General features: G+C 40.1%; 1 protein-coding gene across 2 annotated transcripts in view; it reads left to right on the plus strand.

Annotated features, from left to right (window-relative positions):
* The window catches only part of CDH4 (cadherin 4), a 678,282-nt gene that overhangs the window by 382,123 nt on the left and 268,429 nt on the right, over positions 1-27,730 (plus strand). The window contains exon 3 of one of the 2 annotated variants that reach the window (XM_029071066.2): positions 20,424-20,650. In XM_029071066.2, coding sequence (XP_028926899.1) covers positions 20,424-20,650 — 227 coding nt within the window. Of the gene's footprint in view, positions 1-20,423; positions 20,651-25,948; positions 26,320-27,730 lie in introns of those variants that run through there. The other variant, XM_029071067.2, reaches the window with a different exon arrangement.

A 27,730-nucleotide genomic window follows, 5' to 3' on the forward strand; every position in this document is an offset into this window, starting at 1 on the left:
TGCCCTCAGAAGATGACTGGCACATCCAGTGGTTTAAATCTTAGATCATAAATAAAGCCTATAATAATGGTGCAGTAACTTTAAAAGGAACACAATCTAATCAAGTATTTGGGAAGGCTTTAGAAGCCATAACTGGAAGAGTGTTGTTCACCCGGGCCAGGGGCACGGAGCAGGGGTCGCAGGGGAGAACCAGGACAGAGAAACACAATGGATAACTGAACATTTGGTTACTGAAACAAAGTGAGGTGGTAAAACAAGGGTTGGGTTTAAATAGGACTTGACCAGAGAGGGGTAGGAAATGGAGAGGGTAGGAAGTGAAAGGAAGAAAATAAAGACAAAATGAGACAGGGAGGGAGAATGTAGGAAAGAGGAAGGGAATATTGGAAAAGGGGAGAGGACAGCAGTAAATGGGAATAATAAGAGAGAATGGAGAAGGGGACAGAGAAAGGGAGGGGGAGAAGATATTTCTTTTCTTCTTTACCACCCATCATTATTGATCTCCACTGCTTTTCTGAACCACCAGGCTCCAGCCCTTATGCCAATCCCAGGTTGTTACTGACTACAGTTTCCACTTCTCATCCCTGCCCTCTGTCAGTATCAGTCTTGGACCACAATAGCTCTGTCTGATAGTAATCACGGTTGCCAAAACACAATAGAATGGGATTTGGGGGAAATACATCACCTGTTCATGTCATAAAGCCTCTCATTTATGACTCCAAGGCTCACTTCAGTTGTGGCAGAAATAGTGGTGGTGGTGATGGCTACAGTGACAAACAGCAGGAACCAGGCTGCATTGCCAGGTCACTTCCCAGCTCCAGCTCCTGCTCCATTCCTCTGTGCAGAGCCACTGGCCAGCAACACACTGAAAAGCAGTGGGAGCTACAGTCCAGCAGGCTTTAAATCAGTGGCATTGCTCAGGAGCTTCTGTCCCTGCCTCGAGTCTTGAGGATTCCCCAGGCTGCCTAATAGGTAGGGTTGGGGCAAAAAGGAGAGATGGCTTGAAGGTCCCTCGAACCTTTCTCTCTTTTCCATCATGTATTTCATTCCTTTTCTTCTCCTCTCCTCCTTTGTCTCTTCCCTTCCCCTTCTTCTCCTTCTCTTATTCATCTCTCCCCCCTCTCTGTTTCATCTGTCCCCCACCTCTCTCACTCCCTTTTCACTTCTCTGAACTGTCTTTGCTCCCTTTCAACTACTTCCTTATCTTAGCTCCCTATTTTCTTCACTATTTCTTTCTCTTTCCATCCCTTCAAAACTCTACCCATTGAGTTGTCCATTCCTCCTTATTCCTCCCTGTTTTCCACTTTTCCAGTATGCCACCCTCAGTTCACAGCTCAGTCCACCCCCATATTCATAATTAAAATCTGTCATTTGAGATGAGCCCAAGTCTCACAACCAGATAGAATGGTGGGTAACATTTCAGCTCTGAAAAGTCTTCAGTTTGGTCTGAAATCTGATGCCAAGGATCAACATGTTAAGCAGTGGGAGGCTTAGGCAATAGAAATCTGTGCAGAAATTCATTCCACCATTGCAGTGAAGACTTTAAGTTGTTATGAGATTCCTTTGGCTGTAAGTTTGTACATTTCTTCGTACTTATATTCAGGCTGAATCTGCAATTCACTTGAGTATACTTGTCAGGCAACTAGGAGATATTCATTTCAATAGTAATTTAAGTGTTCATGAGGACACTTATAATGTTATAATGGGTAAAGACCAGATGAATCTAAGGTGCAAAATGTAGTAACAACTCATAGTACTTTCACATCTAATAACTTATTTTATCCCCAAAATATTCATAGTGAGATAAGTAGAAATGTTGGTCCTTACTTCATGAAGGGAAAGCTAATGCGCAGAGAGTTCAAGTGACTTGTCTGCTATCACACTGAGAATCATTGGTAAAGCTTGTACTAGAACTCACAAATGCTGACTCACAAACCACCACTCTGTTCCGCTCTCCACTCTTTTCCAAAACTTTTCAGTAACAGCACACCATGGTAGAAACCACTAACCTATGGCTGTCCTTCCCTCCTCTTTTGCCTTTTCCCCACCACCCCGTACCACTTGCCACGAGCTTGTAGAACCAAAGTGGAAATCGTTGCTCAAAATGGTGATGAGATGACATAACTGATTCTTTCTTGAAAGCAATCAGTAACTTTGATCTCAACCGCACACACAGACGACTATGTGTGGAAGTGAGCCCATATGTGTGGTTAAATCGAAGATGGTAGCATGGAAAAGTTCTCAGAGTAAGTTCCCATCATGCACTTGTTAAGAAGTGCTACACTGCAGCAAGATGAACAGTTCAAATCAGTAGGTAGTTTCGGAAAGGAAAGGAAAGGAAAGGAAAGGAAAGGAAAGGAAAGGAAAGGAAAGGAAAGGAAAGGAAAGGAAAGGAAAGGAACGGAACGGAACGGAACGGAAAGGAAAGGAAAGGAAAAATGTTTACATTTGGTGTTCTTGTTGTATGAAAATGTTGTATGTTGTATGAAAAATGGTTGGTAGTTGACCCAAATCTGTTTATAAAGGGAACAGAACTGGTAAAGTTCAGGCTCAGTCATTCATTCAGTTGTATTTACTGAGCACTTGCTGTGTGAAGAACACTGTATTAAGCACTTGGAAAGTACAATTCCACAATAATTGTTTGATGTGGGCCCATGAAACTGAAGTTGAAGCCATTCCAGGCAACTTGAGTCCGCCAGAGTGGCAGTTACTCGCAGCTGCAAAACCAGAAAGAGAAACTATATCAAACCCATTCCATGTGAGCTTTGGGGCTGTTTCCTTTGTGTGCTTTCATCTGCTTCCTTGTTTGGACTCTATTATCTCTTCCCATTTGCTATACCTCTTTCATCATTCTTTGCTGCTCTTTGTGATAATACATAGACCTAGCTTGGGCATCCTAAGTTCTAAATCTTTTAAGTACTGCCTTAAAAATCAGCTCCCGATAGTGTAGATCGTAAGCCTTTGAGTTCATGTGCAGTTGGCTTGTCTTGAGCCTGACATGCTTCTGGACTAAGCAAAGGTTCACATATTCTTCCAAGGTTAGCAGTCACCTCTTTGTCTGGCAACATTAGTGAAGCACTAAGGCCCCCTTTCTCTCCCCCTGCCCCCACCAGCCTTCTCCTTCTCCTAGATTTACCAAACAGGGTGACCCAGGAGTGTCAGAGATGATGAAGTGCAGGAATCCCACCAAGCCTTCAGGCCCAGGAGCCCTCGTTACTTTTCTTTTTATTAAATGCTGAAATGTTTGCCACCAGGAGTCACCATCCGTAGCTTTATTCAGGAACTGGTACCTTCTATTGTCCTTCCTGACATTCACTGTAGCTGAAATTACAGAAAGGGGATGACATCCCATGAACATCTTTGAGCTGAACAGGAAAGTAAACAGAAGCTGAATTTTTACCCACTTGTCCTTGGAAAGCATTCATCTGTCGAAGATATGGTGAAACAACCAGATTTCTTGCCTTGTGAGGCTTTATAAGCTATTCAAGTGGGAACATTTTTCTTCCCATCCAGCTCAGGTCAAGATCTTGAGGAATTCCATTTTACACAGAAGTCACAATATTTCTTTACTAGCTTGTGTATCTCCTACTAAGGTACAGAAAAGTAAAAATAATTTTGATCTTTCAGCAGCATAGAAGAAAAACTTTTACCCTCTCAATTTATGTTTAAATGCTTTGATCAATATTGGTAGTAATAACAGTAATTATTGGAGGTAATGTGTTTAGCGACTCGTGTTGTATTCTCCCAAGAACTTAATACAGTGCTCTGCACAAAGTAACTATTTACTAAATAAGATTGATCAATTGACTGATTGATTGATATTGGGCTCCCACTGGGTACAGAGCTCTGAACTAAGAATTTGGGAAAGTAGACCAGATATAAGGGACACATTCCCTGCCCACAGAGTGATTATTACCCTGTAATGAAGCATTCATCAATACTAATTTACTTCCCTTCTCCTGGGCTTTTAGAAGAGGATCACATTTCCCTTCCACTTCAGAACATTCTTCCATCTCTTTGGTAAAACTTGGCATTAGGTTCAGCCTGGATGGTCATCAAGTCCCAACCAAATACAAGGGAGATCTCTTTCCCTTGGGTGCAGGAAATTAGCATCATGAGTCTTCCCTTTTGAGGAGAATGGTAGACCTCAGCCTCAGCTATCCACTGATGACTGTCTGTCCTATTCTGTGTGCAGGGTCTGTGGTTATGCAGACTTCTGTTCTCCCTCAAGTATTAGCACTTCTGTGATCCAAACTGAACTACTCATCTCCCTGACTTTTATCGGTTCTGGAAACCATCTTTCCCCCATAGATATTTTAACCAAGTGTGTAATCAGCAGGGAAATTGTTAGTACTGAGAGAAAAAGCCTCGAGGCTTTTTTTTTCCCAAATTATGCAATGTGAGATTTGTTTATCTTTAAAGCCTTAGCCGGGGTTCATGCCTTGAAGAGCTCGCATGGGCATCTAAGCAGCAACCATAGCTGCCTGTGCTAAAATAGGAAGATTTAAGACCCTGCCTTGGGCAGATAGAACTCTCAAATTTCCTTTGCCCTAAAACATAGTCAAAGTGTGAATTAAACAATGAGGTCAATCAGACCCTCTCACTGGTTTAAGTAGCGATATAATGTAGGGTTCCTCCAGTCCCACTGGAAACAACTGAGGGTTACTTAATGCTGTCTAGCATGTGACCCCTCTTGAACAGCAAAGTGAGACACCTCTCTACCTGGTCTTTAATTGCAAATGATCTCATTAACACAGTAGTAATGTGCAGGACTCTAATGAGTGGCTGGTGTGTTCTAAAAATAACCAACATATTTTCTTTTGTGAATTAAAGGATGTAGCCCAGGGCCCCTCTCCTTACAGCACAAGCTGTCAAATCCAACATCTTTTTCATCACTGTCTTCAGATAATGTTTCCCGAGCCCCCACTATTTGGCAGCATTCCTGGGAATGTACAAAAATCCAGTTCCCCATTTTCTAAGAGCTTACATAGGGAAGAATCTGTGAGGGGGAAATATTCAGTTTAAAAATGTCATCACTGAGAGTCTGTTAACATACCGACCATTAAGAATGTTGCTCATGAGAGTCTGCTGTAGTTCTTAGGTAGCCAGGGTAATGGAAAATTCCAAATGGAAGATTGTAAACTCAGTGCTCCAAGGCTCAGGGCCTTTCTGTCATGGTCACCACAAAGAGTTAAATAGAACCCTATCACTGACCAGAAATATGAGAAGACCCGTTGATATATGAGTTAAAGAGGGCAGAGCAGGAATGTTCGCCTCTGGCTCTGTTCTCAGCCAAAGTTTTTTTTTAAATATGAGAATTGTAGCAAGACTGTCTTTATCAGAAATGCCCCCAGAAAGCCATAGGTGCTGATTAGTACAGCCAAATTCATCAAGGTTGTGTTTTTTCATACGTGGATTGAAAGTGCATTTTACATTACAGTAGTGTAGTAGCTTGATTGATCCGAAATGGAAAAGCCTTTGGGTTCTAAGCTGACACTTTAGCTCTGGAAAAATTGAATGAAGCATATTAACATACAGACAGGAGTCTGGCCTAATTGGACCATCTCCTCTGAAACTTTCTAAAAATTAGGAGGTGGCTCAGAAGCTCTGCAGCTATTCATCATGTTCAATATTGAATGCTGAAGTCATTCTCTCCAGGGGGCCTTCCTCCTCACTGCTTCCAATACCAAAGCAAAATATGATTTTTCTTCCCTTTAAGCATCACCTCAGCTTGAATTATCTTGGAATGAATGGAAGAACATACAGCGGCTTGGAGCGAAGATCCCAAAGCTGTCTGAAAATGCTGCTGGTTTACTTGGGGTGGGCAGCATGGCCTAGGGAAAGAGCCCAGGACTGAGAGTTAGGTTCTAATCCTGAATCCACCACCTGCCTTTTCTGTGACCTTGGGCAAGTCACTTCATTTATCTGTGCCTCAGTTTAGTGCTCTGTAAAATAGAGAACTCATACCTGCTCTCTCTCCTCCTTAGTCTGTAAGGCCTTTGAATCTGAGCTGATTATCTTGTGTCTACCCAAGCCACTGCTTGAGGACACAGTAAGCACTTAACAAGTATCACTGTATTATTATTATTTTTAAGTTCTGTTATTATATCTACTTTTTAGTCTGCATTGGAATGTACACTCCTAGTGCATTGCCAAAATATGATTCCAGCACAACCCAAAGTTTCTCATCCAAATACATCCATGTCTCAAAGGGCTGAAGAGCATAATGCCTTTTTGCACATGGTCGTAGAATTTCAGTGGCAGCATCTCAGTTATCTCCTGCCAAAATGAAAAGACAACATTCTGGGTTCGAGGAGCAGAGCACATTTGGTCTGTGACACTATTACTGTTTTTGTTGTACTCACTGTTGCCAGTATTTTCTAATTTACTGCCACAAAGCTGCTGGCAAAGTACTCCTGGTGCACAAGGCAACATGTGGAGCCTATAAAAGGCCTAGTTGCTAGCCCCAGATTCTCCAACAACTGGAAACTCTAAGTAAAGCTAGAAGATCAATCAACACCCATATTTCTTACAGATTTTTTCATGTTCTTGCAAAAGTATGGAGAGAATGTAGCCAAAACAATAGCAGCAGGGAAAAATTGTTAAACACTGGAACAGATATGAAGATAATAAGGTCAGACCCAATCCCTGTCCACCATGCCTTTGTCTGTGTAAGTGCTCAACAAATATGATAATAATAATTATTACACTAATAATCTTCATAGTTATTGATATTTTTGCAATTAATGCCAAGACATTGATTCTGGGAAGTTCAGTTGTAGGCATTTGTAGGTAGAGTCTCTAGAAAATCTCTAATGCCTAGGAATGGATTCTGTATCTGCAAAGCCAGAACCCCACAGAGAAAAACCAATGTCTCTTCTTCTCCATCTATTGATGTGGCTTTAGCTTGATCCAAGATCACCATTGTATCAGCATATGCCATTTATTCTCTAGTAAGTCCCCATCTTCTCTGCTGAGTTTGCTCACCAGGGTGCTTATTAGGGCTGTTGGGATAATTCTGTGACCCGATATCATCCCCAAACTCCTTCCATATTTCAGTTCCGACATTGGTATTAGAGGAGTAACAACAACCTGTCCAAATCCTATTCAGTGACATGGAGGTAAAACCTTCTAATTTAAGATTTTCTTTTTGACACTAAGAAAAACAGTTGCCTTAACTGCCTCTCGCTACATACTAAAAAATGAAAAGTCAGTCAGTCATTAGCTATTAACCATGTTATCCTTCTGGTGCTTATTATTGGAGTGTTTTAGTGTGAGGGCCTTGACATTTCACAAGGCTGAAAGTTATCAACACTTGGGTTCATTTGTAGTTGGATTTGCTATATATCACTTTTCTTGTTACGTTTCTGTTTCAGAGATAGTAAGTAGGTGGAGAGGGCTTAGTTAGAGTTGTCGCCAAAATTAAGAGTTGCAGTTGTTTCATTTTGATGGGAAATGAGTAAGATTTACTAATGAGGGCTTCATATCCCAGTTACAATGGTAATTTCAAAAGTTCATTTTCATACTGTTCTTCCTCCTTCTGCCTCCCTCTTCCCCACATCATCCCTCCCCACTTCCACTGCCTTCATTTTCTTAAACTCAGGACCGTTAATTAATACTCAAAGCTAACAAAATGTATCTAAGCTACTAACACAATCACCAGGGATTTGCTCATTAAACAAATACCCTGTTGAAGTCACTGGAATTGCTGCCTTTTCTTTCACTAAATGCATTTGGTTTCTCCACAGAGCTTAAATGAGGAATGAAGAATATAAGATGTTATCAGTGCAATTGTTTGGAAGGTGAAGTGCTATATGTAAAAGCAAAGGTTCAGGAGATGTTTCTCCTTTGGTGTTATTGACACCAAGATTGTCTAAGGTTAAAATATGGAAGGATCTGCTGAAGAGAGACTAAGCACTTGATAAATACCACTGATCAATAAATTGATCCTCTCTCATTCTCTCCATAACCCAAACTTCTCCCAGCTTCCCTACTGCTTTTCTCCACCTTTCCCCAAGTGGAGTTTGATCCCTAGGTCCTTCTCAACAGAAGAAAGAAATGGATACATATTGGTTAAAAACTCTTGAGGTGTCAGGGGGAAGGTTCTGGTAACCAACCAATAACCTTTCTAACTGAATACACACTAGAATACTAAAGAATTGTTGACCTTCAAAGAAGATTTTGGCAGTGCACTTTATGGGGACTTCCTTTGGAACAAGTTCCGAGTGCTTCTCCCTCTGCCATATTCAGGGGTTCACCTGCTCCAGTAGCTCAACTAGGACAACGACTTATCAGGATAGGGTCTAAGTGAAACAGTTGCCCAAAGGTGGCCACATTGGATACAGAATTCCAGCTCTCTATTTCATTAGCAATAAGTGTTGCAAATAGAGAAGCAGTGTGGCTTAGTGGCCTGAGAGTAAGAAGGACCTGGGTTCTAATTCTGGCTCTGCCACTTGTCATCTGTGTGACTTTGGGCAAGTCACTTCACTTCTCTGTACCTCTGTTACCTCATCTGTAAAGTGGGAATTAAGACTGTGAATCATGTATCTACCCCAGCATGTAGAGCATTGTCTGGCACATAGTAAGCACTTAACGAATACCATAAAAAAGTGTTACTCAGCAAGTTCCTAAATGTGCATTTCTCACATTTATTTATCTAAAACGACTGTCTTGATCTTCAACTGTGTGAATTTAAAAGCTTTAAACAGTGCTTAGAATACAACTTGGTGACATTTAGGCTCAAGTACAGAAGCAGTAATTGCCACCTGAAGAGTCTTATCTGACTTTTCAGCAGAGGTGAACAACTGATAAGCCTGCAGAGTATTCATTTGGGCTGTTACTTTTTCACTATCATGATTAATAAAAACTACTTTTTTCACTTAAGCATTATCAGTCAGGGTTATGTATTGTACTAAACACTGTACTAAGCTCTTGGAAGAGTACAGTATAAAGGAGTTCATAAACATGTTCTCTGCCCACAGTAAGCTCACCTTCTAGAGTGGGAAACAGATATTAACATAAGTAAATTTACAGATATGTACCTAAGTGCTGTGGGGCTGACAGTGGGATGAATATCAAGTGCTCAGAGGGTACATATTCAAGTGCATGGGTGACACAGAAGTGACAGGAAGTTGAGGAAAGGGATTAATCAGGAAAGGCCCCTTGGAGCAGATGTGACCTTAACAAGGCTTTGAAGTTGGGGAGAGTGGTAGTTTGGTTTATTTGGAGAGGAATGGTGTCTCAGGCCAGAGGGAGGATGTAAGAAAGGAACCCGCAGTGAGATAGACGAAACTGAAGCGTAGTGAGCAAGCTGCTGCCGAAAGAGCTAAGTGTGCAGGCTGGGCTGTAATAGGAAATTAGTAAGGTAAAGTAGGAGGAGAAGAGCTGATTGAGTGCTCTAAAGTCTTTGGTATGGAATTTGATGCAAAGCTGGATGAGCAACCATTGGAGGTACTTGAAGAGTAGGGAAATGTGGACTGAACATTTTTAGAAAAATGCAGGCAGCAGAGTGAAATATGGACTGAAGTGGAGTGGGGAGAGGCAGGAGGAAGGGCGGTCAGAATACAGAAGCAATAGTCATGGAGAAGATAAATGCTTGGGTCCACGAGTAGCAGTTTGGATGAAGAGGAAAGGACGGATTTTAGTGATGTGAAAGTGGAACCGACAGGATTTGGTGACAGATTGAATGTGTAGGTTGAATGAGAGAGATGAGTTAAGGATAATGCCAAGGTTATGGGTTTGTGATATAGGAAGAATATTGATTTGGTCTACGGAGATGGGAAAGACATGGTCAAGATTTGGGTGAGAAGAAATATGATTGGACTTGTTGAGTTTGAGGTGTCGGTGTGACATCCTGGTAGAGATGTCCAGAAGGCAAGAGGAAATATAAGATTTCAGTGAAGGAGAAAGGTCAGGCTGGAGAGGTATACTTGGGAAACATCTGCATAAAGGTGGTAGTTGAAGCCGTGGGACGAATGAGTTCTCCAAGGCAGTGGGGATAGATGGAAAATAGAAGGGGACCCAAAACTGAGCCTCGAAAGCATGCAACTACGAGAGGCTGAGAGGCAGAGGAAGACTCCTGCAAAAGAGACGGAGAGTGTACATTTATTCTCTCGGAGTTTTTTTTTCTTTTCTAATTTGTCAGTTCATAAGACTTAGAATTTGGCAGTGTCTCTTCCCGTATTCATTAGAGGACATTAATGGGTTCTACTCTACTAAGGCTAAAACAGCATTAACTAATTTCTGTAAACATATGGCCTGTTTCTTCAGCCTTTACCAAAGCAAAGTGATCACAGATGAAGCCTTTAAGAGCCAAGTTTCTTGCTGGCTTTACCTCATTCTTCAGATTTGCTTTCAAATGCTCACATACAAATTACTCAAGCAAGTATTCCACAAGCTAGCTGTGCGCTCAGATACGTTTTACCCTGAAACATAAGACTATTGATTATTTGCTCCATGGGGCAGATTTGTAGACAGGCTGGCTCTACAATGGTGAAGAGGCCGAGGAGATGTTTCTGAAAGCCTGTACACCTTACACCTTCTCCTGCTCATCATCCCCAAACATGATTGGGACCCTGATTGGTTCACGGATTTACAGTCCCAAGAATAATAATTATAATAATTATGGTATTTGTTAAGCACTTACTGTTGTAAGTGCTGGAGTAGATAAAAAATAATCAAGTTGTCCCACGGGGGCTCAGAGACTAAGAGGGAGAGGGACTTAATCCCTATTTTACAGATGAGGTAAGTAAAACACAGAGAACTTGAGTGACTCATCCACAGTCACACAGCAGACAACTGGCAGGGCTGGGATTAGTCCCCAGGTCCTCTGGCTCCCAGCCCGCATCTCTTTCCACTAAGCTATGCTGCTTCCCAAGAAGCCAGGGAACTGAGACAATCCATGACACCTAGACTGTGAGCCCTATGTGGGATGAGGACTGAGTCCCACCTGATAACCTTGTATATATATCTAGCGTAGAACTTTATAGCTGTTCCTTGCTGTAGACTTCCCCTCCCTTCATTAATGCTATTCTCCCAGCTTGGAACTCCCTTTCTTTCCAAATCAGACAGATTAAAGCAGTTGCCACACTTAAAGCCTTTGGATAAATTTTCAAATTCTTAACAAGTCTTCCCCAAGTAATCTTAGGCAGGAAAAGCAGCGTGGCTCAGTGGAAAGAGCACGGGCTTGGGAGTCAGAGGTCATGGGTTCCAATCCCAGCACTGCCACTTGTCAGCTGTGTGGCCTTGGGCAAGTCACTTAACTTCTCTATGCCTCAGTTCCCTCATCTGTAAAATGGGGATGAAGTCTGTGAGCCCTACGTGGGACAACCTGATTACCTTGTATCTACCCCAGCGCTTAGAACAGTGCTCGGCACATAGTAAGTGCTTAACAAATACCAACCCTAAACCATATAATTCCATCAGTCAATCCTAGTACTTACAAACCTATTTAATGCCCATTCTCAGACCACTTGGTATATGTTTAGTCCATTATATACTGAATGATTTATTTTGATTGCTCATCTTACGTTTGTCTCCCCAGTAAGAGTGTACATTACTTGAGAGTAGGGAACATGTTACTTATAGTAATAATAATTGAAGTATTTGTTGTGCCCTTACTGTGTACCGACACTGTTCTAAGCTCTGGGGCGGATACAGGATAATCAGGTCAGACACAGTCCCTGCCCCACATGGGACACATAGTCCAAAGGGAAGGAAGAACAGGATTTCATCCCCATTTTACAGATGAAAGAGACACTAAGGCACAGATAATTTAAGTGATTTGTCCCAGGTCATACAGCAGGCAAGTGGCAGAAGTGGAATTAGAATCCAAGTCTTTGAAGGCAGGGCCATGCCTATTATTTTTCTCATATTCATTCAATAGTATTTATTGAGGACTTACTATGTGCAGAGCACTGTACTAAGTGCTTGGAATGTACAATTTGGCAACAGATGGAGACAGTCCCTGCCCAATGACGGGCTCACAGTCTAAACATATGTTCATGTTCCTCAAGTGCCTAAAATGAGAAGCAACATGGCCTACTGGAAAGAGCGCAGGCCTGGGAATCAGAGGACCTGAGTTCTAATCCCAACTCTGCAACTTGTCTGCTCTGTGACCTTGGCGAGTCACTTAAATTCCTTGTGCCTCATGTCCCTTATCTGCACAATGGGGATTCACTATCAGTTCTCCCTCCTACTCAGACTGTGAGCCCCTTGTGAAATCTGGCTATCTTGTAACTACCCCAACGCTTAGTACAGTACTTAACCCACTGTAAGTACTTAACAGATACCACAATTATAATTATTATTACTATTATTACTAAAGCAGCTCTTCATACATTTAGTGATCAACAAATACTCTTAATGATGATGTTGAGGATAAGGGGAAGTTGGAAAATGGTGTTAATCAGCGTAAGCTACCTAGAGGTAGCCTTGAGGTGTTATTTAATAAATATTTGTAATTGGTAGGTGGACTGCATCCCTTGTGCTAGAACAAGAAGTAATAAAAGGCTGGTAATGTGGCAAACCATGAATGGTCAACTTCAAAATATTCTTCTTCTGAGTTTTTTTAAATACCCCAGAGATGTCCATAGTGTAAGCTAATGACTCGGTTGAATGGGTCTTCCTTGGTTTACTAGCAGAAATGCTACCAGCTGTACCGAAGTGTGTGCTTATCTTCTGGAGAATAGACTTATTTTAAAAATCAAGTCAAGTAAAACCATGACATCCGTGGCATTTCCATTGTCTTTTAAATCCCTATGTGCTGTTCATATTTATGTCCTTGAAGATCAAGGTCTATGTTTTTTATTTCTTCCTTAATCCTGATCTTAATGGGGATTCAGCAATCACTTCTCTGCAGCTAAAGGGGTCATTCTAATCCTGTCCCAGTGTCTTTTGAATCCCAAGGTGCCTTCTTAATGCTTACAGGAAAGAATTCCCTCCTGACAACACAGCCTCTGGTACAGATCCCCTGAGTGTGATTCTGCACATCGTGGTTAACAGAAATTTTGAGTGCTGCTCAGTACCACTCAAGAGTGAACGTGAAAGCTTTAGTTGAGCAAAGGGAAATGTCTCTGGGAAGGAAGGCTGGTTATTAGAAGGAACTGAAGATAGACAGCCAGATTGTGATGCATTTGTTTGGACAAGTGCAAGAATACAAGTTGCCTTGGATTGGATCCAAATCAAATGCCCAACCAGGTTATTCCACTCATATCCTACTGCTTCTCTGGATGTCCACCTTTCTGTAGCAGGCAGAGAAACAGGAAATGAGAATCCAAACTTCCTAACCCAGAACAGATAAGATCTGATATAGAGCTGTAAGTCAGCTACCAAGCATTACTTCAGACAGACACTTCACTGTTATAAGTCAAAATCCTTTAAAGACATCTGACATGTAGAACTTGGGACGTTTTCCTTCCCTTCCATCGCAAGTGATCAGAATAAGCCTTTTGATATTTTAAACAAGTAAACAGCCTCATCCTTTTGACTCCCATTCTGACCCTCTTATTCCTAAACATTAATGAGATGGAAATGTCCACATATCCAAGATTTGCAATGAATGGCACGTTTGGGGCAATTCATATAGTCAGCAAAATCTTGATGGTTGGGTCCCTCCCGACTAGTCTAACAAGAAAAATAATAAAAAGGCACGATTCATAAACACAATGCATCTTTACACCATATCAACCTTGGAGGAAGATACAATTTAATGCCTCTCTAAATGTCAAATAGGCTGCTGAAGATAAACTAGCTTATCGGTGTGTCACTCACTACCTGTTTAACCAGCCCAAATTGGCATCTTGCTTCTTTTCAGGGACTGAGCAATTAAAATTGATGAGGGTAAAGGGTTAAACCTAAGAGACTCCTAATGAGGGATCTGCACTGTTTTTCTTTTGATTGGGCATTTGATGCAGTTTTCAGCATAAGCTTCTGATAAGCATCACCGAACATGTCTACGGTATATAAAAAAAAAGTAACTTTTTCACCATCCTGTAAAAAATGATAGATGTGGGACTCTGCTGTTTATCTGAAATCCTAATTACAGATGCGGCATCCTTTGAATGTTAAATTCATGCAGTATTCCTTAGATTTCAAACTGGCCAAAAAAGGAAAGACACAAATCTATAGAGATCTGAGCTTGGTAAACAGAATTTTGTGGGTTTTTATTTCAGAGTTACATCAACTGCAAATTCTGTGAATTTAGTGATTTCCAAGGAAAAAGATTAACGACATCAGGCACACTGCGTATTTTACTGACTCTGCATGAATTAAACATAATGAATTTTTTTAAAGAAAACAAATAAGGCTTCAGGATTTTTAAGTCATAATAGTTGCATTACTAGAAAGATTAATTTTGCTTGCAACTAATTCTGGAAATATTCTGGGAATATGCTTAAACAGGAAATATTGTGTTGTGGGTTCCTGTGTCATCTTTTTATGCACACAGCCTGAACACACTGTGCTTTTTTGTAGTGTACTTCCTCAGGAAGCACTCTATATAGTTCGTTATGCCAAAGGCATCGATTTTTCAGCTATCCACATCTTTAATTTCTATAGCGATAGGCTCAGAACTTCAATCAATAGTATTTACTGAGCCCTTACTGTGTGCAGAGCACTCTACTAAGCTCTTAGGTAAGTTCAACAGAGTTTATAGACGCAGTCCCTGAAGTCAAGGAGCTTTCTATCTAAACCGATGAGAATGCTGGCTTTGACTTTACCCTTATGAAACACTAAAGGGCCAGAAGAGACTTCAGTCCTAGGATGTTGAAGTTAATGGACCTGAATCCTAAACTGGGAATGCAAAACAGACTCCATTAATGACAAAGATGGATGCTTTGGAGCGAATGTAGTGGTGGACTCTGGGGTAATCTGGAGAGGCCACTGTTCGTGGAGATAGGAATGACAGCACATCCCAGTGACAGATGGCTGGCCAGGTGCTGGTATATTCCTCTTTATGGGAATGATGACATCACAGTCTGAGGAGACTTACATGTCTTTGGTCTAATCATCCAGCTATGTCAAAAATCTTTTGGGTTTTCTCCTCATTGACTGTGCTTCCTCCTTCCAAAAAGGTCTCAGCTAGGATAGTTTCTGAGAATGTATTTTTTACTTGAACACTATGAATAGTACATATCTTTAGTCTAATCATCCAGCTATGTCAAAAATCTTTTGGGTTTTCTCCTCATTGACTATGCTTCCTCCTTCCAAAAAGGTCTCAGCCAGGATAGTTTCTGAGAATGTATTTTTTTACTTGGACATTATGAATAGCTATTCAGGTCAGACTGAACATTGGCTCCAACTGCCCAAATATTTCATCAACTTTCATTCATGTTTCAATTGTGAAGCAAAGGGAAGGCATCAACAGGCTCTGTTAAATGCAAAAAGGAATTAAATATCCTTCCCTCTGTAGTGTGTGTTTTCTCTGGAAAGAAGCGTGGTTTAGACACATTTTATCTGAAGGAAGAAGCTTTTGTTTTTATAACAGTCCAGTCCAGAGAGGTAGGAGGACCCTGAATGCTTTTGGTTATAATCATTTCTTGGGCTCTGCTTTTCAAATGAAGTTTTTATCCCCAGGAGAAAAAGGAATATAAGGAGCAGTAGGAACAGCAATGAAGAGTTTCCTACCAGTATGGGGACACAGCTAGCCCATTACCGTTGCTGTTCCCATAATTTCCTGTGCCAGTAGAATATATACAGTGATTACCATGTGCAGTTTTTAGTGCATAAATAAATATGGAGATAGGCACCTATTATGTACTGCAGGTAGCATGGATATGCTGAGTCACTGAGATAGGTTTTGGGGGTGTTAAAAGGGAAAAGAACTAAATGACATACACTGAATATTTGTTTTACTCAGTAGGCTTACTGTTGCACACCAGCTAAACTTTTCAGAGGTCTGGAATCTGAATACACTCACTAGCATTTGCAGCAAGTGACTGATTTCCCATATTTAATTCAGCATGGTATAATGGAGGTCTTCGTTAGAGAAGAGGAAGAGAAAGTGGAGACTTTGACCATCCATGCTTAAACAATTAGACTTAATTTCTCTCAGGATTCCTTTAGTCTCTTGTCAAGTTTGTTCTAAACTAATAGAAGTAATTAGCAAATCACAGAAAGCCATCATGCAATAGGGAGCAATTTTGAGATAATAGAGAGTAAAACTGGACCCTGGCATGATTCAAGAGTTCAAAATTGGAGCCTTTGCTTTGTATTTTAAACAGAGGTTTAAGAACATTTAAAAATGTTCATGTCTGTTTCTTGGTTCAGAGCAAGTCAACTAATGATTTGTGTAAAATAATTGTTTATCACCTCACCAGTAATTTTCTTTATTTAGTGCAATCACTCTCACTTTGTATATGAAAATCTATGTTCCCCGGACAATGATCAAGTCCTACTAATTAATATGTACTTTTTCATGCCAGGCAAACGCTTAGCCCATACATCATGAATCAGAAGATGTATCAAATGACTTTGAAAAATTGAAATACTTGTAGAAGGCTTTTATTTTTAAAGAATTTTTGCTGTTTCTAGTGTGATGTCTTCACAGACCAATTTCTTCAAATACACTCATAACTTCCATGCACAAAGATTTTACCTATAAATCATTGAATAAGTATGCATTCAAATACAATTCTTACAGAGCATATTCACATTTTTATATGTACACCCCATTCCACTAGAACACATTTTCATTATGCTATTTGGATACACAATGATGGAAGAATTATGAAATGATGTTCCCACAATGAGGCAGTTCTGGTATAATACAATCCACAAATTGGTGTAAATAGATTCGGTGTAGGAAGAAACGGTTGTGTATATCCATTTTGCATACATCGAGGTGTGATGCTCTTAAACTATCCGGTCACAACTTTACTTTACTGTACCAAACAGGATTTTGTGTTTCTCTGTGGTTTTGCAAATCTACGGTATTTAATACAGTAAAATAATAATGAGTGGAAGGGTATAACGTATTCTGCCAGTTGTCTTGTCAAGAACACTAATAAAAAGATTTGAAGATCAAATATAAAGACTTTAAAATACTAATGTATTTATGTTTTATGTTTATCTTTTGTACCCAAGTGGTGATAATGATTTTTTTTAACCTTTGGTGATATTTTAATAGCCATGGCCCTTCCTTAATATATCTATTAAAATGAGATGAACTGTATTTGAGAAGACATATTTTATGTTTCTATCAAGGAGCTCAAAGTACTTTGCAATTACCTCCATTAGCTCTCACATGCATCGACAGTGTATTTGTTGCAATGTTATTAACTCATCTTACCAGTCGGGCAAGTTATGTAAAGGTTAAATGCCTTGCCCTTAAGAAACGGTGAGGGATTGGAGGAAGTTGGCATAGAAACTAATTCAGGAATCTGTCCACTAGAGCATAAGACCAAGGAAGAATATGCATCTTTTACGAGACTCACAGTGAAGTAGCTCAGGTCCATTCATAGATCTTTGCAACTGTATGGAACAGGCCTTCTTTGGCCCCTGCCTGTCTCTGAAATGATTCTCCTTTATTTACCTGGTACGTAGCTCAGTCCTTAAGAGCGAGTAGGCATTTAATAAATACGGTACCTAACTAACCACATATTTGCTACTTCAATCCGCATATCAGTGTGCCACCAGAATAGGACCAAGCCTTCACAAGTGAGATGGTGAGACACAGTGACTGCTCAAAAGAAGGAATCATCGTTATCACAAAGTCACTTCTTTGGGCATGACCCAGAGAGAACCAATAAAATCAGTTCCCTGGGATGTGCTCTAGCTGGGCCACGAGTAACTAAGGCAATTGGGAAAAAGGAGTCAGACTGTAGTCAGAGAGCCTGGTTTTGATGATGACGATAATGATGATGGTATTTGATAATAATTATAATTGTAGTATTTGTTAAGCAATTACTGTGTGTCAGGCACTCCGCTAAGCACCGGGTGGATACGAGCAAATTAGGTTAAACACAGTCCCTGTCCCACATCAGGCACACTTCCTCAACCCCCATTTTATAGATGATGTAACTGAGGCCCAGAGAAGTGAAGTGACTTGCCTAAGACTGTACAGACAAGTGGGAGAGCCGGCATTAGAACTCATGACCATCTGACTCCCTAGGCCATGCTCTATCCAGTATACTATGATTTGTTAAGCACTTACTATGTGCCAGGCACTGTACTAAGCACTAGGGTAGTTACAAGGAAATCAGATTGGACATAGTCCCTGTCCCATATGGGGCTCACATTCTTAATCCCCATTTTACAGATGGGGTAAGTGAAGCCCAGGAAGTGTGTCCCCTCCTGAAGCCATATAGCAGATAGGTGGCAAATCTGGGATTTGAGCCCAGGTCCTTCTTCTTTCATTCAATTGCATTTATTAAGCGCATACTGATTCCCAGGCCCATGCTCATTCCACTAGGTCGCGTTGCTGATCCAGATGACATGCCTTCAAAAAGACCAACAGAAAATTCCATAAATAGGTATATCTACCCAGAAAGGACATCAGGGACTGACTCAAGATTACACTTTCTGGGCCATCCAGCTGACAAAGGAGCAGAAGCTGAATTTTTTGCATAGCCACATTGCACATACTGGGAAGGGTGTCCTAACCTTTTGGGAGAAAAATGACAATGAACACTCTTACCTCTCAGTACCCTGCACCATGGTGATGAAGATGTATGACTTCCCTAAATGTAGATCTTTAAATATGTTCCTGCAGAAATCCATTCCTTCTGAGTGGACTTGGCTCTTTTTACTTTATCAGAGGTTTATTTTTAGAGAACAGAGGGACTTACAGGAGTACTCATATCAATCTCCAGACAACTGTAGGTCTGACATCATTTTTAGTGGTGGTACTTTTGTGGTAGACATGATTGATCCAGTCAGGCTGTAGTTGATTTTAATTTGTTTCTGTTGGAAAAAGTTATTGTTAAGAGTTTGGAATTTACCTCACACCTGAAAAATGTTATTAATTTCTCATTATGAGGAAGAAAATCATTTGTCTAATGACAACGGGGGCCCCAACCTCTGTTTTAAATCCATTAAGGAAATTATTATTTACATTGCACCATAAGCACTTTGAATACTCTATTCTCTCCCATCCCCTAAGTCAATGGTTTAGTTGCATTGTACTAAAATACATTTGGCTTCTAATCATGAAATGGGGAGTAACGGATACCTGGAGAAATGCCTAGGGTGAAATAATCAGGATGAGGCAATGCAAAAGTTATTTATTTGAAGGCAAACAACAATAAAATGTGAAGACGGGGAAAAAAATAATCCAACAAAACAGGGACTATCTTTTTTTAGGCTTTTAGACCAAATAGTAATTAATTCATGCAAGCTGTGACAGTGAAATTACTTAAAAACGAATCCTCCCACCATAATTGCTTAGATACCCACATTCTTATAAATACTAGGTAACTTTATTCATCGTTTTTTATCAGCAAAATGTGACATTTGCTGTTACTGCCTCATAATTTCATACAGCATTAGATGACAGTTCCAACAGCATATATATTAAAAAAATGAACTGATGCGATTTAAATAAATATGCAGCTTAGAAAACCTTTCTCTGCAGAGGAGTTAAAAATGACTTCAATAATCCTGAAGTCATTAAGAGGCACGCTATCAATGTTGTTGTCTAATTAATGTTTTGGAAGGAAATCAGTGTGCCTTTCCCAGCAGAATCAATAGAATATCTGCCTTTAATTTCATATTTTCAATTAACCAAGAAAATAGTCAACAGCCCCAAGACTCATAGTTTTAAAACCATCATCCAGTTATGTAGGCGAGGTCTGTGTGATGCATTTTTTTTAAGCAGGCTTCAAAGTATCTGATCGCTCTCATTAATGTAATAAGCAGAACCATCATGAAGCATAGGATTACATTACTGCCTCCGTGGTTTGACTACTATCTATCAGATGATATTTTTCAGATAACATTTAAAAATCTTCTCTGCTTTGGGTTTTGGGTGGGGGCTGTTGAGTGAATAATAAAAGAATAAAGGCCTTGTAAATATCTGTTAAGTGGTCTGAAGTTCTGCATAGAGCAGGCAGGCTCCTGCAGGGATACAAGAAGGCAGGAGGCATTTTAGGTAAAGAATGCCCACCCTGTAGTTAATGGACTCCAGTTGAATTCAAAGGTAATAGTGACAAAGAATAAATCCATTTGTAAAAGTCGAGAACAGCTGAGTTTTAGATCTAATGAAACTGCATCAACTTCTCTTCAGAAAGCTCCATAGCCAGTTCCCCTTGAGGGAAGCATAAAACACAATAGCCTGCCTGAAAGGTTGAAAAAACAGTTAAATCATTTTCTTCAAGGTTATTTGTGCACGAGTATACAGGGTTGAAAATTAAATGTCTGCAACTTGCATTTAATTGCTTCTCTTATCAAGTCCACATCTTGATACCTCCTCTCCTTCCCTCCTCTTGCAGTAAAATTCAGCAGCTGCAGTGGGACAAAGGCAGTGCATTATGAAACCAACAACTTGGGTTTCAAAGTAGGGTCGGATGGGACTGTTTTTGCTGCCCATCAGATGCAACTGCCGCCTAAGCAGATAGCATTCAAGGTGACCGCGTGGGACCGCCAAGCCTTGAAGAGATGGGACACCCTGGTCAGATTATTTGTGGGCGAGAAGCCGTTGCTACACACCGGACACAAGGTAAAGTAGAATGATATCAGCTGATAAATTCATAGCTATTTCTGCCCGTTTTTGTCCTCGGGGAAAAGGCAGGCACATAAAAAATTCTGTCAAAACCTGAAAAACCTCCCCCCAAACTGGAGAAAATCCTCTAAACAAGGAAATTTCTTAAGAACAAACTGTGATTTCATATCAGTTTCACTGTGGCTGTTCTTATCTTCACAAGCATCCTATTAAATAATAAAGCATAAAATCCTCCAAAATATGGTGATTGCAGGTGACAAAGAGCTTACAAAAATAAGGCAGCAAACTTGTCTAAGGAATCAATATTATTTATCATGCAAAAGATTGAAGGAAAAATATTCTACCATTCATTAGGGCGGACATTCTCAGTTTCACAATGGACAGTCTGGTTTTCGGTTGTCCGCCCTTTTTGGTTGAGATACAGGACTGGATGTCGGGTAATTTTAAGGCTCATCCTCCAATTTAGTTCCTATAACACTAGGGTAGAAACAATCACATCAGACACAGTCCCTGTCCCACATGGGGCTCACAGTCTAACTAGGAAGGTTAATTCCATTTTATAGTTGAAGAAACTGAGGCACATAAAAGTTGTGTCGCCCTAGGTCACAAATAGCTGGAATTACAATGAAGGATCATGCTCTTTCCACTAGGCTACCTGCTGCTTCTTCCCCAAAATAATGCATATGATGTCAAACATTATTCTGCATGCCCAGCATAATGCATGTGACATCACACATGTCTTCCCAATAATAATAAAAATTATGGTATGTGTGAAGCTCACTCTCATACACTGTTCTAAGCATCGGGGTAGATACAACAAGTTAATCAGATGAGGCGCAATAGGGTGGACAATACCTGCCAGGGCAGCCATTAGCCATCGTAAATATCAGACAGCTCAGGTTCTCAATTTTCTCTGAGGGCAAGTGGAAGGGATTGGTCGTTTACCCCTGACAGGAGTGAGATTAGACATTACAAAAACCTCTCCAACAATAAAGATGATGGAGCATAAGGGCATACGAGTTTCCTTCTGTGGGGGTTTTGAAGAATAGGAGAGATGCCATCTCTCTGGATGTTTTCAGACCAGTTTTAACTGAAAGGCAGAGAGAGGCCGATTGACCTCTGGAAACCCCATCAAGCTAAATATGTTATGGGGGCAAAGGAGAGGGGAAAGGAGAAGCAGGGAGGTAATGTGAATAGATTAAAGGATCAGTCTTTGAAAGGTTATCTTTTCTTTTGCCCTGATAATTCTTTATGCTAAAAATGGAATAAAGACACAGGATTGTGTAAAGATCTGTACCCCGAAAGCCAGTGTAAATGCTTATGGCACGTCGAAAGCTTAACATTCAAGTTTCTAATTGAAAATATGATGCTTTTTACTAATAATGTTACTGAAATCATTTCTGATGCAATTAATCATTTGGTTTTCTTTCTGAAGGTGTAATTGTCTGATTGCTCTTGCAATTAGACAATCACAAGTACAAATTCTTGCACCTCCGATTTTTCACTTTAATGATCACAGAAATTGGTCCCAGTAGGAATGGGTGAGGGAAGGGCTATAGAAAATATGGCTCTGGTTCAAATTTATATATTGCCTGGCTCATTGAAAGGACAAGCTGGAACAACATATTGTCCATATAACACAAAAACTGGTCAGGATTTTGAAACTTGGATCAATCAGTGGTATTTATTGGGGACCTACTGCTACAGAGCACTATACTGAGAGCTTGGGAGACTACACCAGAATCAAAATTCATGTTTATTCAGAAGAATCTGAGAACCTGGGTTCTAATCGTAGCTATACATTTGCCTGCTTTGTGTCAATGGCCTCATCACCTAGCCTCTCCATCCTTCAGTTTCCTCATCTGCAAAATGTGGATTAAATATTAGATTGTGATCCTCATGAGGGACAGGAACTGTCTCCGACCTGATTATCTTGTATCTACCCACACTCATAGTACAGTGGTTGGTAGATACTGAGTGCTTCACAAAAACAAGAATTATTATGTTTCTTGCCCTCAGGAACATTACAGTTGAATGGAGGTGTATTGTAAATTTGAGGATTACAAAAGGATACAGTTGTATTTAACTTTGTTTCCAACCAAATTGTGTATACACATATATGCACACACAAACACAAAAGGAGGTGGAAATTCATTTTTAGTATTACATTACTAGTAAAGCCATTGTTCAAATATGCCCTCCAATATCGTAGACGAAAGAAGCACAAAATAGAGGGAGAGTTTGCACCCACCCCATTTATTCCCTTTCTGAGGTAGCTTGGACCCAAATATGCCTATGTGTTTTCCTCAATTTTCTGGGCTACTGGCCATATTCATGTTAACCCAATAATTACTTATCACCCCTCCCATTGGGCCTGCCTGACCAAAGAGTCAACGTCAACTTTTTTCCAGGTAGAGCTGACACCAAAATATATTCCTCAGCAATGGTTCTGTGGGAATTTCTGTTCTTTTATAACGCATGAAAAGATACATATTCTAAATCCATCCCTAATGAATAACAAGCAAGTTTCTTTTCTAAAGTGCAGTCATTTGTTCTGCCTGAATGAGTAGACATGATTTATTTCTAGACATAAATGTTAATTCTGCTTAAAAAAATAACATATTGGCCTTGATTTTTAAATTACGGGATGAGTTCCTTGTCCCAGTTGTAACCTTGGCCTTATGGCATGACTGATGTGCTACACTACGCTGGGCAAACATCAGTGAGAAGACGTCACCCCAAAGTTGCATTTTAAAACTTCAAAGAAATATCTTTGAAATACCTACTGAAAAGAATCCATCTCTACTGTAGGTGAAGTCAGAATGGGTAATATAAACACATTAAGCCAATCTTACATTAAAAGAATAAAAGTGGACCAGTTCACAATTGTTTTTATTAAATTCTCCTCCCCAGAGCTACCAACCAGTTCATAGCTCTGTGATCAATAAATACTTGATGATTGATTCCCCAAGTAGGAATAGTGAAAAGGCCAGGTAGCCTCAAAACTCCCTTCAATGTTCAATAAGCAAGAAAAGCATAGCTAAATGCAGGAGAAAGCAAATATATATACATTTTTGTGTGTACGTATGTACCAGTATCATTTTCTTTGGAAATAGAGGACAACCACATATATGCATGCACCAATATATTGGTGCAGTTTCCCAGTGTTCACAATGATTGTGGTGATCCAGGGTCTGCCGCAATCCAGTTTCCAATCCTGCCTGGGATCTTGAGGCTTCCCCAAGAGCTCAACCCAACTGTTGGAATCAATATGATGATGACGTCTACAGAGACATATTTTCAAAATGTCCACCTCCAATAAATGCAAACACACATACACACTCACATGTACACTCTTCCTGTTCCTCATGCCTACATTTTTCTTGCTTATTATTAGACATTGCTCATGTGGCTGTCTTTCATATTTGAAGTTAACAATATTGATAGCAAGGCTCCATCAACCCAGAGGCTTGGAATCATTAGCCCTTGGGTATCATGTACATTTATTTTAAATATCCCCGATTTAAGAAAAGTGCACATCTTATTGAAAGAAATAGACTATGTAATCATTCAAGAAGTGTTCAATTTGGTTTCCTTCACTCCTAACTACTTGTTGAAGATGGGAGGAGTTTTCTGTCATACAAATGTGAAGATAGCAGTCAACATTTATTTATCTATATGGTGAATTGGGCATAATCTGAAGCCAGAGGGAGTAAAGGTAGTCATTTTTTGAAATAAAAAAATAATTCCCATTTGAAGCCCATCTACATTCTCCATGTAGTTACTGAACACAATGGGAATTTTTTTTTCTTTTTAGGAAAGAGCTATAGAATGGAGTCTATGGTTTCAATCAACAGCCATACCCATATATATCAAGGCCCCATGTAGCTCATGCAGAATACAACAAACAATGATATTAATTACTGTATTTAATTGACTCGCATTAGGGCAGGATAAAAGTGACAGCAAATCCAGTGCATTTGATGAGCCGTAAAAATCGGCCCTTTTTTTTCTTGGCAAGTATTAAAAAAGCAAGCCTTGCTATGGTTAATACACACAGTGTGGAGATCCAGAGGAATTTTTTTTTGTGCAGTCTTGCAGGAAAACTGATAGCAATTCAATTAGAAAATGCAAATGAGGTCACATATTTCCCACAGGAGTGCTGAATTACCCCAGAGGAATCTGAGCAATATTCTAGCATAACAGTAAATACTTAAGATAAAGTTTCTCACACTGTTCTCATCTGACCGGCTGTTGTAACACTTGAAGGTGTCAATGAGACCTGTGGGTATAGTTTGCCAAATAGGAACTGTTGTTTATGAAACTAATATTAGGTCTTAGAGCTCACATCAGCATTTATGAAAGATAAATTTAAACAAGCAATATCCCAAAGAAGCACGCACATCTGGTGACTGAATTTCCTTACCTATAGTTTGTTTCCCAACTCTCTCGCTTCCTAAGAATTTATACAGTTCTTTTCTTGCTAGCCTACGGCAAAATATATAAAATCCAAATCTGGCAACTCAGAAAGTAAAATGATTTGTTGTCAGCAAACCAACACATTTCACATATCGCAAAATTTCATTTGTGCCACAACTTAGGTCTCTTCAGGTTTATTGAGGACAATAGAGTAATTGGTGTAATTCATACAGCAATCCCATTTAATTAAATCCTGGGTATGTAAAGGCTATGTGGCACAGTGTTTAAGGATAAATTGTTCAATGTATTAGTACAACAGCTTTCTACCTCTGGGAGCACAGGTTCAATTGTTTGATGACTTAATGGGTGTAGGGACCCATATCACCAAACTACTACATAATTTAGTGTAATTGGCGGTTGGAAGGAGAGGGTGGGATCTGAGCTGGAATAACAATAATGCTTTTTAGTTTTCAAGGGAGCTCTCTCTCAGATAACCTAGAGTACTTCATTCCCATATATAGTATTTTCTTAGTAGTTAATTCAATTCAAGAACTCAAACTATTTGGGAGATTGTACCAGAAGGCAAGCAAGCCCTGCTGTTCCCATTTTCCAGGTGAGAGAACTTTAGGTATAGAGTCAGTACTGAAATAAATTTCTGCAACCCCTAGTCTGCCCTTTTGTAACTCACTGGGTCATAGTTGGGTAATCTAGGTTATCAACCACTGCCTGACTTCTGAACTGAGGAACCCCTGAGATCTTTGTACTTGGCACAACCCAGGAACCAGAGCTGCAGGCAAAGCTGGGCTCACTCAGGTGAACCCAATAAGTTTTATAGGCTGTCTCAGCTGCAGCTGCTCTGCCAGAGGCTGGGGGCTTTAGAGAAGAGAACAGAAGCTGCTCTAGGTTTGGAGAAAAAAGGACCTAGGGTTTGGGAGATTTCTGTATACTTTTTAGACTGCAAAATAAATTAACATCTGTTAGTTTTGAGAGGACAGTTTGGGCACTTTTTGTATGTAGGCTTTGGCTCAAAAGGTGTGTTCAGAGAACTCTGGTAATGATAAAGTTCTTGCTCATCTGTAAATAGGGTTTAACTTCTGTGAGCATTCAAATTCCTTCAAAAACTGGTGAGTCAGTTGGTGCGGTTTTGAACCTGAAGGAATTCCAGGAACCTAAGATAACTGCTGCTCTACTTGATGACATGTATGTGATTACTTGGAGTCCTTCAGCAGTGCTCTCCAATGACAGAGGTAAGGCTCGGAGTATCCAAATGAACCAGCTTTCTTTGTTGCCTCTTTTTGTTTATGAAATTAGGCAACATCATCTTTAGATCCTCTTTGAAAATTGCTTTGAATGTCCTAATTTGTTAATTGAAATAGAAACTTTAAAATTCAAAATAGGTTCATTGGCCACTTCTGCCTGTTTGAGGGACCAGGAGCAAGAAGAAAAGCAATATGCATAGTGGATAATAATAATAACTGTGGTATTTGTTTTAAGCACTTATTTTGTGCCAGGCACTTTACTAAGCACTGGGGTGGGCACAGGTAAATAGGGTTGGACACAGTCCCTGTCCCATGTGGTGCTCACAGTCTCAATCCCCATTTTACAGATAAGGTGACTGAGGCCCAAGAAGTGAAGTGACTTGCCCAAGGTCACACAGCATATAGAAGGCTGAGATCATGACCTTCTGACTCCCAGGCCCATACTCTATCTACTATGCCATAGAGCATGGGCCTGGAAATCAGAAGGGCCAAGTTCTAATTTCAGCTCTGCCATTTGTCTGCTGTGTGACTTGGGCAAGTCACTTCACTTTTCTGTGCCTCAGTTACCTCATCTGTAAAATGGGGATTAAAACTGTTAGCTCTATATAAGACAGGGACTGTGTCCCACCTGAGTAACTTGTATCTTCCCCAGCTCTTAGTAGAGTGCCAGGCACATAGTAAGTACTTAATGCCATTAATAAAAAAAAAAAAGGAGGGGAGATTGATTTCCATTCCAAGAAAATCCACTTCCAAATAAAGGCTGATGACTCTCTGTTCCATCCCATGTGCCGTAATTATGGTATTCTTTTGTGAGTCAGGGTAGAATCAGCAGCTGTCCAGTATAAGCATAAAAATATTGCAAAATCAATATCAGCTGCCTGAATAAAACCCTAAATGATCATCTGGGGAATTTAACTTAGTGAAGAGATTCAAACTTTTTATTTACTGACTCACATCACAGATTTGCATGAGGCCAATCAGGAAAATACACTGAAGTTCATGTCATCAACTAGTGCTTTAGTATAGAAAACAGAGACAAGAAAAGTGTTGCTAATTGAACACCACTAATATCTGTTTTTAAGCATAAATGTTTCCTTTAAATGCACTGCAAAAAACTGGGGTTAGATAATGTTGGAAAACAACTCCAGGATATAAAGAAAGGAGAGATGTTAGGGGAAAGGATAACTGAAAGTAAATAACATTGGGTTTTGTGTGGTGGGGGACGGGGGAAGTTAGTCACTACTTTGGCTACTCAGTGGTACATCTTATGGATTCGCTATTGATCTAGTAGTCTTTGACAACCTAGTTCATAGGCATTCTTAACTCAGTAAGCATCATAAATGGACATTCACTCATTGCCCCCTGGATATATGGCACTAATGTCCTATTCAGAATACAG

Source organism: Ornithorhynchus anatinus, chromosome 8 (assembly GCF_004115215.2).
Source record: "Ornithorhynchus anatinus isolate Pmale09 chromosome 8, mOrnAna1.pri.v4, whole genome shotgun sequence".
Classification (NCBI taxonomy): Eukaryota; Metazoa; Chordata; class Mammalia; order Monotremata; family Ornithorhynchidae; genus Ornithorhynchus; species Ornithorhynchus anatinus.